This window comes from Labeo rohita, chromosome 17, assembly GCF_022985175.1.
Source record: "Labeo rohita strain BAU-BD-2019 chromosome 17, IGBB_LRoh.1.0, whole genome shotgun sequence".
NCBI lineage: Eukaryota > Metazoa > Chordata > Actinopteri > Cypriniformes > Cyprinidae > Labeo > Labeo rohita.
In genome coordinates, this window is record NC_066885.1 from 21,476,672 (window position 1) to 21,490,673 (window position 14,002).

Sequence of the window (14,002 nt, forward strand, 5' to 3'; positions counted from 1 at the left end):
GAGGTGCGCTAATGCACTTCTTGTCTCTATCAGCAGAAAAGGAAATTAGTGCCAATGATAAGTAGAGCATGATAAAGATGATGAGCATATTCTCACTGTTCTGACTGGTGTGAACAGCCCTTCTGTACACTATGCATGAGCTGCTCTTTTCTTCCCACTGTCTCTGCAGCATCAGTGGCTTGAGCAGCACAAACAGAACTCGGTCAGAAAGTGCTGCTAGACTGGGACAGACATTTCAGTGTTATCTGAGGTCAGCTGGGTTATATTCAGAATGTTTTTTTAATGTAGTCATCCTGCCAAATAGATACACAAATGGAATGCACACTGATTGCACATTAAAACACATTGTTTCATAAGAGTATAATTACTAAACAGGAAGTTCCTATAGAGAGGAAGGCAGCTGTTATTCTCGTTGATGAATGTGTAGATGATTAGAGATGATTAGCTTGGGCTTTCTCAGTCAACTAGCCTCACCTGAAAGACTAATATCTTGTCAACTAGCTTAACCAGATAAGATTTGATGGTAAACGTGATGACTTTGCTCCTCGACAAGCACCAAACCAACACTATAGAGGCAATAATGCTGATTCAAATGCTACTTTTTGCAAAAATAAAAACAAAATACTAACAAATAAATCATAGAAGAATAAGAAAAGGAAAAAGAAGATTTTTTTCTAAAAAGGAAGAAAAGAAGAAGGTTTGTATTCTATGTTTCAGTATAAGCAGATCTGTTATCACAGTGGCTTTCCTCTGTTTGCATAAAGCTGTGTGTGAATGTTTTGCTTTCTCATCAGACATCACCTTTGGGAAAGTGAGCTGTGTGCTTGTGTGAGGAAGTGTGTCGCTTGGCTGTCACTCAGACTCTGGATTAACTGACAGCGGAGGTCTGCTGTATCATGGGAAGTAACTACAGGCTGTCTGCCTCAATGGGCCGCTCAGCTCCCTTGAGAACCGAACGATCGACTGGGTTTTAGTGGGAGCTGCTGTAACTCAGCATTCTCAGGGCTCTCATTAAGGCAACCCCTCATGAGCAGATGAAGAAAAAAGTCATATGTGTTTTATCAATCAAAATTGTGTGTGCAATGTATACGTATATGGGCAGATAATATGAAATCAGTTGTTAATGGAAAATTATGTGACTTTATAACACTTATTAAGTTAAAAGCAATGAAGTTCGATATTGAAAATATCAGGGGATATCAAAAAGCAATAAATATGAAAGCATTTTGGATATAGTGCCGGATTGGTTGTTTTGCTGTAACATCAAAGACCTGGACACTAGAGAACCCCTCGGAGGCGTCCCACCGCTGTGTCATGGAAATATCTACACTTCAAACTCAAGAGGCTTTTTGCAGTGTGCAGAGTGCAGGCTCAGAGGGAAATCAATGCTCAACTCGAATGTAATATAATTCCTTGTGATGGGTTAAAAAAAAAACATTGTGTTAATTGGATCTTGATTTGTTGCTTTGTGGGGCTGCCTGCAGCTTAATCAAGTTTTGTAAATACAAATAAAAGTTCTTGACACCCTCATGACCCAAGACTGCTACTTTTTTTCAGCAAATGCACCATGGTAACAGTTAAAAATAGAACAGTACAATAGAAGCAGAACAGACCGGTTAACAAAAGGTAGAAGGTAGAGAGAACAACAGTGTGTAGAAAGCCAACACTGCAGCCACTTCTTCCAGTGTTGAAAAGGAATGCAAATCAATTTCTGCATTTATATGAAATACAAGATTATTCGAAATGTTACTGAATACTTTAATGTTGAAAGCAAATCACCAAGCAATCAGAATTCTAATTTTACTAGGTTTTTTGTAGGTGTGCATGTTAAAATATAATCCTTCATGGGAACAGTCAGTGTTTATTAAATAATATATTATGACATTTAGTTCTTCGCATGCATCTAAATTATAAATGAGAACAAACACATGTTAAGCTTGATATTTGCTTCCAAATTTCTCTCAACATTCAGTCTTCTTCTTTAAATATTTCTGCCTGTTAGATAATAGAAATTAAAGTGTTTGAATAAGACTGAAATACAATTGTTATTAAATAGATAGACAGACAGACAGATAGACAGGTATATGGATGGACAGACAGAAGGATAGTTATACGGACAGACTGATAAATAGAAAGATGGATAGATATATGGATGAATGGACAGATAGATGGACAGATAGATAGATAGTGGACGGACATACGGATAGACAGAGACAGACAGATATATAAACGGATTGATAGACAGAAAGATGGATCAATAAATGGATGGATGGATGGGCGGACGGGCAGATTGATAGACAGACATACAGACAGGCTGATAGATAGTACATGGATGGACAGATGATAGACAGGAAGACATACAGACAGATAGATACTGAACGGACGTATGGATAGACAGACAGATTGATAGACAGATATATAAATGATTGATAGACAGAAGGATGGATAGATATATGGATGGACAGATAGATGGACATACAGACAAACTGATAGAGAGTAGATAGATGGACGGATAGATGCATAGATAGATAGATAGACAGACATAGATAGATAGGTATAAGTATCAATAGACAGATATATAAACGATTGATAGATAGACAGAAAGACATATATGGATGGACAGATAGATGGGCAGATAGACAGACATACAGACAAACTGATAGATAGTAGATGGATGGATGGATAGATGCATAGGTAGATAGACAGACAGACAGATAGATACATAGATGATGATAGATAGATAGATAGACAGACAGAAAGAGATCTGTCTTTCTGTCCATCTATCAATCGTTTATATATCTGTCTGTCTATTGATCTGTCTCTGTCTATCCATATGTCCATCCATCTACTATCTATCAGTCTGTCTATCTATCTGTCTGTCCGTCCATCCATATACCTATCTATCTATCTATGTCTGTCTATCTATCTATCTATGCATCTATCTGTCCATCCATCTACTATCTATCAGTTTTGTCTGTATGTCCATCTATCTGTCCATCCATATATCTATCTGTCTTTCTGTCTATCAATCGTTTATATATCTGTCTATCGATCTGTCTATCTGTCTATCCATACGTCCGTTCACTATCTATCTATCTATCTATCTATCTATCTATCTGTCTGTCTATCTATCTGTCTGTATGTCTTCCTGTCTATCATCTGTCCGTCCATGTACTATCTATCAGCCTGTCTGTATGTCTGTCTATCAATCTGCCCGTCCACCCATCCACACATAGATGATGAAAGATAGATAGATAGACAGACAGATAGATGATAGATAGTGGATGGATAGATAGACAGACAGACAGACAGATACATAGATAGGTATATGGATGGACGGACAGACGGATAGACAGACTGATAGATAGTAGATGGATGGACATATGGATAGACAGAGACAGTTCGATAGACAGACAGATATATAAACGATTGATAGACAGAAAGATGGATAGATATATGGATGGATGGATAGATGGGCAGACAGACAGACAAACTGATAGATAGTAGATGGACGGAGATGGATAGATAGATAGATAGATAGATTGATAGATAGATAGATGTTGGAGTTGTTGAAGTTCACACAGGTTGTGTTTACAGATATGAAGTCTGGTGTTGTTTTTGTTCAGGATGTCCTCTGATCAAACTAGTGGCATAGCAGCAGGATTTAATGAGTGGAAATGTTCTTTCACACTGCGGCTCTTGTTTTCTTTGGACGCTCAGACATGCTTACATAACATCTGCTCATGCTTGAAGTGCAGAGTCCTGATTGGATCTTGATGACAGCAAGATTTATCGTCAGCTTCCGACTGTATCAGCGACCGGTAGATGGATCTGTGAGTGTGTATGTGTGGCACTTGTTTACGGTAGCATCGCTCTTTCCCACAAGGACCCGATCCATAGCCCCAGTTTCCCACAAAGGTCTGATCTAAAGGTCTTCAATCCCAGAAACAAAAGTTTTACTAGACATTGATTGAGAAAAACACCCTCAATCTCTTGAAGAATAAGAATATTGGTTTGTTTATTCTGCTTATTTAAAGACAAAGCACCGAGATGTAAAACTGTGTAGAAACATCACAAATAATGCGCTCATAAAAATGCTTTTGAAAAAAATACAAAGATATTCGCATAACAAGAACGATCCAAGCTTAACAAGCAAGACTTTTAGCAGTTTTTAAGAAATGTTAGCTTAAGTGGTGAAGACAGAGCAAAGGCAAGATGAACATACTTTTATTACAGTTAGTATGGCACTGCTCCTCTGACAATCAGCTGACAAATCAAATGCATTAAAATCTAGGCAAGAAAATTGTGATTTCTGTGAGTTCTGAAACCAGAAAATATCATCACAATGAAATGCATATATCTTGTTTGAACAATCCGCATTTCTACATTGAACAAGTGTAATGAATTGAATATTTAGCTGGTGTTGAAAATCCTTCCATTCATACTTCTAACTGTTAACCTAATAATACACTACAAGGAGATGCTACAGGCTATTTTTCAGTTTATGTCAGTGTCAAAAATAAAGCTTTTGCAATAAAAAAAGGGTTTGATTTAGTTTTTCTCTCAGTCAGTGTAATGTGGGTTGTCATATGCTAGCTATTTGTCTGGGCTCTATTATTATTGTATATTATCCACTTAGCATTGACACAAAGCCTACATGCATTTGACAGAACATTCATGGTCATTCCTCCCATACATTTAGTCCTCAAAGTAACACTTAATGGCAAATGCATTCTATTATTAAAAACATGAAAAAATAGTTGCTTATGACAAAATAAATTGTAACTGAACAGTCTGAAAGGTCATAGCTTTTTCTCAAGCGCCGATAAAACTCATTACTCTTTGGCCAGTCCTCTATTCAACAGCTTCCAGTTGTCAAGTGACATTTGGCTTTAAAATATGCAAATTTGAAGGAAAAGTTCACCTAAAAGTCCATTTCTGTCATCATTTATTCACCCTAATGATGCTCTAAATCATAAAACTGTTGTAACTGAATCTTAACTGATTCACTGAAATCTCATGTCTCATGACGAAAACGTACCTGTGGGAACTTTTTCGCTATACGTACCAATAAGTAACATACCACTGCAGTTTCCAACAGAAATGAACACTAGAGGTGGTAAAACAGCGAGTGCTTGTAATCGTTTTCATACACAGTTATGATTACAGCTCCATATGTTTCGCTTTCCAGATGAAACAAGCTTGGACTGGAGTCCTTGGTTACGAATCCTGTGAAAAATATGACTCACGATGAAAGAGCTGAAGAGAGAGATCGGAAAAACAAGCTAAAAAGCTTGCGATTGTGTTTTTACTTCACTATCGCTTTTGTTCATACTAACTGGTAGGTTTAGGTGTAGTAAAGATGGTACGTTATTTTAAAACGTCACGTATAATTACAGTTATGGCGCCACTCAAAGGACATTTCAAGTCAGAACTGCGGTGACACGTACAAAACCAACGTCATATAATCCCGGGGGAAAAAACCCGAACACATTACCGCCACACTCAGTCAGTGTTGCCAGTGTTGGGCTGGTTTTGTGTAGCTATTGGGCGAGTTTTGTTGTGAAAACCTGGCAACCTCGCACTCAGCGTTCATTTCTGAGAGTGCAGTGATGTGTGCTTATTGGTACGTATTTCGCGTCTTGTGAAAAAGTTTCCACAGGTACATTTTTGTCATGAGATCAGGTTGTCCACCACCTTTCACAGTCCTTGAGTGACATTTGGCTTTAAAATATGTGAATTTAAAGGAAAAGTTCACTTAAAAGTCAAATTCTGTCATAACTTATTCACCTTAATGCTGCTCTAAATCATCGTTTAGTAATTTGTGTTTTTGACATTTTTAGTAGTTTTGGTACCATTTTAGATTAGGAAACACTATTCACTATTAGTTAGCTGCATATTAAAGGGATAGTTCACCCAAAAATGAAAATTCTGTCATTAATTACTCACCCTCAGTTCATTCCAAACCCGTAAGACCTTTGTTCATCTTCGGAAGACAAATTAAGATATTTTTGATAAAATTAGTGAGCTTACCCTGCATAGACAGCAACACATGTTCAATTTGTTCTTTTCTGTGTCATTCTTCAGTCAGCATTCATGAAAGTAACATAATGCACCACTCGTGTCGTGGTACTTTTGTGAATGCACGTCGACTGACATGGAAGAGAAGAAATTGTTGAATAAAGTTGTTATTTTGGTTTTCTTTACTCACAAAAAGTATTCTCATAGCTTCATAAAATTACGGTTGAACCACTGATGTCACATGGACTGTTTCAACAATGTCCTTACTACCTTTCTGGGCCTTGAACGTGGTAGTTGTGTTGCTGTCTATGCAGGGTCAGAAAGCTCTCGGATTTCATCAGAAATATCCTAATTTGTGTTCCAAAGATGAACGAAGGTCTTACAGGTTTGAAATGACATGAGGGTGAGTAATTAATGACAGAATTTTCATTTTTGGGTGAACTTTCCTTTTAATAGTGAATGTGGTCCCTAATCAAAAGTGTTTGTTTAATTCATTTTTATTTTAGTTGTAGTTATACATACAATTAAACTAAATTAAAGCGACATGTTGCCTTGTCAATTTTTTTTTTCCAATTCATTTCAGTTAACATAATAAAAATGCTTTAGTTTTAGCTTGAGTTTAAAACAGCATAATGGTGAGTTTATGATGCCAGAAAGTCATTTTTGGTTGAGCTATCACTTTAAACCATCTGCATGCTAAAGGCAAATATAACCGCCATAAAATGTAATAATTTATGTTAGAAATATATTTATACATTGCATTAACTTTATTCAGCAGGCAATGAAAGATTAATGATTGTGCATTGGTCTAAATATGACCATTTCTATCAGAAAACTCGCATTTGCTTACAGAATCATGCTATCGCTGCACATCTAAAATTATGCAGTGAAATAATCTGAGATGCTTTAACACTGTTTCATGTATTTTCGGCCACAACTGCTCTTAAATAGAATGTGTATGTGGATTTTTTAGAAACATCCATGTGCTAATGCAAGATATAAACCAAAACGGTGAACCACCAACCAACCAACCAATTTATGTCAATATCATAAACACTCAGCCATTCTTGCTTGATACCCTGTAATGGTTTTTGAACAGACGCTCACACATGCTGGGTTTGGGATACGCATCCAAAAACCAATTAAATTCGTCAGTGTTTGAACAAAATCGGGGGTTCATTCTCTAAAAAAACAATACATTTCTCAGTATCATTTAGTGTAGCAGCTTCTGGGAAGTCTATTCCTGGTGATCTTAAGGCACAAATATGATTCACTGGATAATCAAAGCTGCTGTCGTGTTTTGCTCGAGAACACAGACTTTCTCAAACATCTTAATTCCTACAAAATGTCAGACAGACAGATTCATTTGACTGGCACAAGGCATAAAGTCGCCCTCTCACTGATTCCAGTACATCCAGGAAAGATATGAACGCTTCTGACAGAGCATTGTGAACAAACATAGTTGTAGACACAAATGTATCTTCCAGTTTTAGCATGTGCAGGAGAAGTTTGAGCTTTATTTGAGATGTTCAATGATGGAGATCTCCCCACGATCGGGGAAGTCCGGAGTAAGACCGTTCAGGTACAGGCTGCCATTTTTGGTCAAGGTTGGGAGACCTTCTTTTTCAAGTTCATCCGTGAAGTTTACAGACAGGGTCCTCTTGCATGGCATCATGTCCTGACCTGGATTTTGGCCTAGCTCTGATGACAGCTTGCGCTTGATGTAGGCTGCCCGCTGAAATTTGTCATAAATTTCCACGCTCAGGCGGCGACGTGTCTCTTTGAATTCCGCTGACACATTAGCCGTCCATTCTGCGGCGTGAGCGCGGAACTCTCCCACCTGGAACAGAAGAAATGTTCAGTGGGACCAAATGCAGTCGAGTGTCACATGTGTTTACAAGCATTTAAGAGGTGCAAATCAGAACTTCAAAAACCTGTTTTCTGTGAAATATTTCAGCTCGAGGGAATGAGAAGCATGTGGGCTGATTCAGCCTTTATGCAACTGGGAGTGTTACAGAAAGTAATCCAGGCTTGCTGCTATGATAGGGTTCAGGATTTTTTTCTCCATATAATGGACATTTACGGTGCCCCAATTTTGAACTTCCAAAATGCAGTTTAAATGCTAGGGCTGGGAGTCAATTCCAAAAATAATCGATTCCTCGATTCCAAGTTGTGTGATTAGAAGTCTGATTCATTTCCACGAAAAGGTTCTTTCGGATAGATTATTTTAATGAACCAGTTCAGAGACGATTCAAAAGTTGTTTTACGGTGAAACGGCCTTATATTGTCCACAGTTTTGAATAGATCATGACGTGATCGAGGGTCTTGATTCTATTTCCATCTTAAATAAAATGCTATTTTTAACCTTTCTATCAGCCAATGCTAATTCTGAAAGAAAACGCCAAGAGCACAGACCAGTGGCTGAGAGTGCATCTAATTTGACAGATAAACCACAAGCTCTTATATCAGTGTTGTTGTTCTGGTTATTTTGTTTCAGTGTACAGTTTGTTACTTTTGCGCAAAGCATACCACTGAAGTACACATCATTCAGCTGAACTGTGCCTTGTTCCATTCATACAATAAACGCATGTCCACTGCTGCGTTGTGGGCTATGAGTAATTTCATGTGCAATGCAGACAAAATTACAATTTAAATACAGAAAAGTATCATAATGTTTAAAAATAAAGCTTTATATTATGATTAGGCTACTTTCTAAGACCTTTATATCCTACAGTCACGGCGAAATTAGGTTCCTCCACTCTATAAAAAAAACAAAAAAACGAAAAGGATCGAAAACAACAGTAAGGAATCTTGCAATCGAATTTCATTGATTCCAGAACCAGGAATCGGAATCTGACTCAATTCAAAATTTTTGGAATCGAACAGCCCTACTGAACGATCCCAGACGAGAAAGAAAGGTCTTATTTAACGAAGCGATCGATTTCATAAAAAAATACAGTTTAAATACTTTTTAATCTCAAACGCTCATCTTGTCTTACTCTCCATGAACTCTGTGTATTATGGTTCAAGACAGTTAGGGTATGTCGAAAAACTCCAATCGTATTTTCTCCCTCAACAAATTATTTCAAAATCATCCTACATCACTGCAGAGGTACCGTCTTTGCAAAGTGAACATGTAAAGAAGATCAAACACCTCTAACAAAAAAGGTAAAACAGTGATATAGGATGATTTTAAAGTTGAGGGAGAACATGAGATGGGAATTTTTCGACATACCCTAACTGTCATGAACCCAAAAAAAACAGTTCAGGCAGAGTAAGACAAGACGAGCGTTCGACATTAAAAAGTATATAAATTGTATTATTTTTATGAAAATAACCGATCGTTTCGCTAGATAAGACCCTTCTTCCTCGGCTGGGATTGTTTACAACTTTCTCTAATGAGGTCATTAGATGGTAAGCTGGCTCCCTACTTTGGACTCCTGAAAAGGTCTAATTTGAGAAGTTTATTCCTGATGTAGAAGAAAATATGAGCGTGTACTACACTGCGCCTTTACAGCATTTAAGAGACCCTGAAAAGTGATGCATTATGGATGAGAATCAGGTAGCAGAACTGGGTCATTCAGACCTTTCGTTCACATTAATTCTGCACTTCCTTCTCCTCTATTTCCTATTTCTGGTGAGATGTGTTAATGGGCTTTAGTGTGAGACATTTTCAGGTTCAGATTTACAGTATTTTACTGCTTCATACAATACTGAGGCCTACATTTTTCTTTTTGTGAATCACTTTTCTTGCATGTTCTTGTAAGGGACAAATCACAACTCGTAAACGTAAAGCTAATTATGTTTATTGTGATACTGGGATAGAGTGTCAGAAAATTGAACTTTTATAATCTCATCAGAAAAGCACAAGAGGTCTGGAGAAAATGTCGTCTTATGTGTTTCAGACAAAGCAAAGCCTCTGTTCCAGCTAATCCAAGCACATAATTCTCCAGGCTGAAGCCCATTCACTTCATACACTAGAGTGAATGAAAGCTAAACACAGCGCTGAGCAGTGATTGGCTTATAGCACACTGGAACCTCTACGCTGTGAACTACATAGCAAACAAAGCCACAATAACACATAATGAACTCTCTGACATGACCTGGAACATTTCATACAGGCCTCATAAATCATATACTACAATGCTCAATTAGATAGTCAATTAGAAGTACAGCTCAGTGCACATTAATGGTTCAGTATTTTGTTGGGGTACAGACTGACAAAACTTTGTGATGCAACTTCTGAGATTTCATTCCATATAGAATCAAACTGGTAATGAAATTCAAGAAATTAATGTAACTCCGATAAGTGTAGTTTTTAATTTATTATTGTATAATAATTTGCTACAAATTACACAACCACTGAAAATTTTGGGGTTGTTTTTTTTAGTCTTTTATTCTCAATAAAACTGCATTTCTTATTATTATCAATACTGAAAACAGTTGTGCTGTTTAATATTGTTGTGGAAACTAATACATTTGCGACCCTGGACCACAAAAACAGTCACAAGTAGCACGGGTATATTTGTAGCAATAGCCAACAATACATTGTATGGGTCAAAATGATCGATTTTTGTTTTATGCCAAAAATCATTAGGATATTAAATAAAGATCATGTTTCATGAAGATATTTTGTAAATTTCCTACCGTAAATATATCAAAATTAAATTTGTGATTAGTAATATGCATCGCTAAGAACTTCATTTGGAAAACTCAATATTTTTCTCAATATTTTTATTTTTTTGCACCCTCAGATTCCAGATTTTCAAATAGTTGTATCCCTGCCAAATATTGACCTATCCAAACAAACCATACATCAATGGGAAGCTTTTTTATTCAGCTTCAGCTTCAGATGGTGTATAAATCTCAATTTTAAAAAACTGACCCTAATGACTGGTTTTGTGGTCCAGGATCACATTTTGTTTTTTAGGATTCTTTGGCGAATAGAATGTTTAAAAGAAAGCATTTAGTTAAAATAGAAATATTTTATAACATTTACAGTTTCTTTGAATTCATTTTTAATACATCCTTCACGTACATAAAGTATTAAGTTAGTATTGTTTCTAAAAGTATACATTATTTATAAAAGTATAAAATTATATTAATCACTTTTTTTAAAGATCTGATTATATTCAACTTTCATTTGATTAACTCTGATTAAAAAACTTTTTATTTCACAAAATGCTTAAATTCACTCCAAAGTTTTCCAAATGGAGGCAAACGACATGCCAACTTTAGTGAAAATACAACTTAATTTATTTTCTTACCAAGTGCTGTCAATATTGCTGAAATTAATACCATACACTCCTAAAAATAAAGGTGCTACAAAAGGTTCTTCACAGCGATGCCACAGAAGAACCATTTTTGGTTCCACAAAGAACCATTCAGTCAAAGGTTCTTTAAAGAACCATCACTTTCTTACCTTTTGTGAAACAGAAAGGTTCTTCAGATGTTAAAGGTTCTTTATGGAACCATTTAGACAAAAAAGGTTCTTCTATGGCATCGTGAAGCACCTTTAAGAGTGTACCTAAAATAAATGGATTTTTTTGGGTGATTTCTGAGGATAAAATTGGTATTGGCTGTTTTGTTTTTTCATGTATTAGCTCCAAACACAAACATTTTGTTATACTGGACAAACAAAACTGTTGCGTGATTGTGTTGAATGTCTTTGAAAATAATCCAGTAAATTCCTTTTCTAATTCACATTCTACTGCAATATCCTGTGGTTCATGGCCAATTCAAGTCACATTCACACTCATGAATTGAGAGGGAGTCATTTCTGAAATTCTGATTTTTGCTCAACGGTGGAACAGAAGTGCTGGTCTCGGCCCGGTATTGTCTTAAAGTGTATCAGCAAGCACATACCTCCTCTTTGGTCTTCTTGGAGATGACCCGAAGCCAGTCTCCAATCATACTGAGAACTGCAGCAAAGTAGGCAAGACCCACCAGGATCCAAAACCACACGATGGGTTTATAATAATCCAGATATTCAATTTCAGAGCCACCTGAATGAGAAAAATGCACCCACATCAACCCACTGAACTCATGACTAAACAGTTTGAGTTGAAAGAGCAAAATAGTGACTTCATTCACCTGCCACAAAGTCTCCAAATCCAATAGTGGTTAAAGTGATGACCACAAAGTAGATGGACTCCAGAGCGCTCCAGCCTTCAATGTGTTGGAAGATGAGGGCGGGAAGGGCCACAAAAAGCAGGCACCCAAACAGGATGAACAGGACCGTGGATGTCACACGGATTTTAGTCTGGCTCACGTTCCACTTCTGAGAGGAAAAACAGATGAGATGGAAGGTGAGAATGCTGGGTGGAAATACAATTAAGCTCATTATAATCACTGTTGACAGATGCGTCCACGATACTTGACCAGGCAACGTTTGAAAACATTATGTAACAACTGACGTCTAGTACACAAGTAGAAAAACATTACTGTTCATAAGTAAAAGTATTCTCGCAGCTTCATTGAACCACTGATGTCACATGGACTATTTTAAGAATATCCTTACTACCTTTCTGTGTCTTGAATGTGGTAGCTATGTTGCTGTCTATGCAGGAAACTTCTCAGATTTCATCAAAAATATCTTAATTTGTGTTCCGAAGATGAACGAGGGTCTTACGGGTTTGGAACAAACATGAAGGTGAGTAATTAATGCCTGAATTTTCATTCATGATGTAACTTAAGGCCATAAAATGTTGAAATGTGTCAACACAGGACAGAAAGTTGCACTCAGCTTGCACTCACTTGCCCCGAAAAAGATGTATTTTTCCTTCCAGCCTTCAAGAATTGTTTACTATGTGTTATACAGCAAAGACTGAGTGCACCAGCAATACATAATTCACTACGCTGCATTGACTGCATTGAAAAATACTGTATTTTTGCTGTTCATTGCACACATCAATGTTTCAAATTGTTCCTCTGCAAAAACACACCAGCTCAGCAGAGAATAAAAGTGTGTATGTGCATCAAGTGTAAACAAGATGGCCGCCGGGGGCACTTAAGTGATTACATTGAATCATCAAAAGTGACGGCAGCACAGAACAAGGTTAATAGTAGTCAGCGAGGCTTTCTGCAAAACAATCATTATTTTAGAGCCACAGGAGATTTATTGAGCGAAGACAATATAGTGCATTTCTGATTAAAGGCATTTGAGGTGCATAGAGTTTTTCTAAATGAATAATACATTAATATTGATTTTAGATTAGTACTGTCAAACGATTAATCGCAATTAATCACATCCAAAATGTGTTTTTGTTTACATGTGTGTACTGTGTATATTTATTATGTATATAAAAATACACACACATACAGTATACATTTCTAAAATATTTACTTGTACTTACATGTAGTCTATATATTTATAGTAATATAATTTATATAATATATAAATATATTTAATATATAAACATATTTTTATTAAATATGCATGTGTGTGTATTTATATATACATAATAAATATACAAAGTACACACACGTATATTATGTAAACAAAAACCTTTGTTTTGGATGTGCTTAATCACGATTAATCGTTTGACAGCACTATATTTGATGTAATATTTTGACATGCTATAGTGGTGAATTCACATTACATTTTTAGAAATATTTCACAGAACTGGTCTAATCTATTGTTTTAACTTGAATAGTTATTTACACTGTTCAGGTCAACATTTTGAAAAAACAGAACTGAAAATGTTCATTTATTCCAAAAATTCTGATATTTTATACGTTACGGTTGTCAGTTTAACACGTTAACTTAATTAATTAGTTATGAAAAAAAAACACAATTAAAATATTTTAACGCAGTTAACGCGCTGGCCCCACCCCCAGACCTGTACATCATCTTATATTATATCTTATATAAAATTCAAGATATTGCCCCTGTATTACAAGCATAGAGAACATATTACCTTTAAAGCCATAGCAGAATTATTGCGCGTCTCTGACACAGAGGTGAACGAATCCGCGTTTT

The 14,002-nt window shown here is 36.4% G+C and overlaps 1 protein-coding gene across 1 annotated transcript in view; it reads right to left on the reverse strand.

Moving 5' to 3' along the window:
- Positions 1-4,947: 4,947 nt before the first annotated feature.
- The window catches only part of kcnk2a (potassium channel, subfamily K, member 2a), a 28,696-nt gene continuing 19,641 nt past the window's right edge, over positions 4,948-14,002 (reverse strand). Inside the window, exons 5-7 of the mRNA XM_051133758.1 lie at positions 12,115-12,301; positions 11,887-12,026; positions 4,948-7,861 (exon numbers count right to left, since the gene is read on the reverse strand). Coding sequence (XP_050989715.1) covers positions 7,538-7,861; positions 11,887-12,026; positions 12,115-12,301 — 651 coding nt within the window. The 3' untranslated portion in view covers positions 4,948-7,537. The remainder of the gene's footprint in view (positions 7,862-11,886; positions 12,027-12,114; positions 12,302-14,002) is intronic.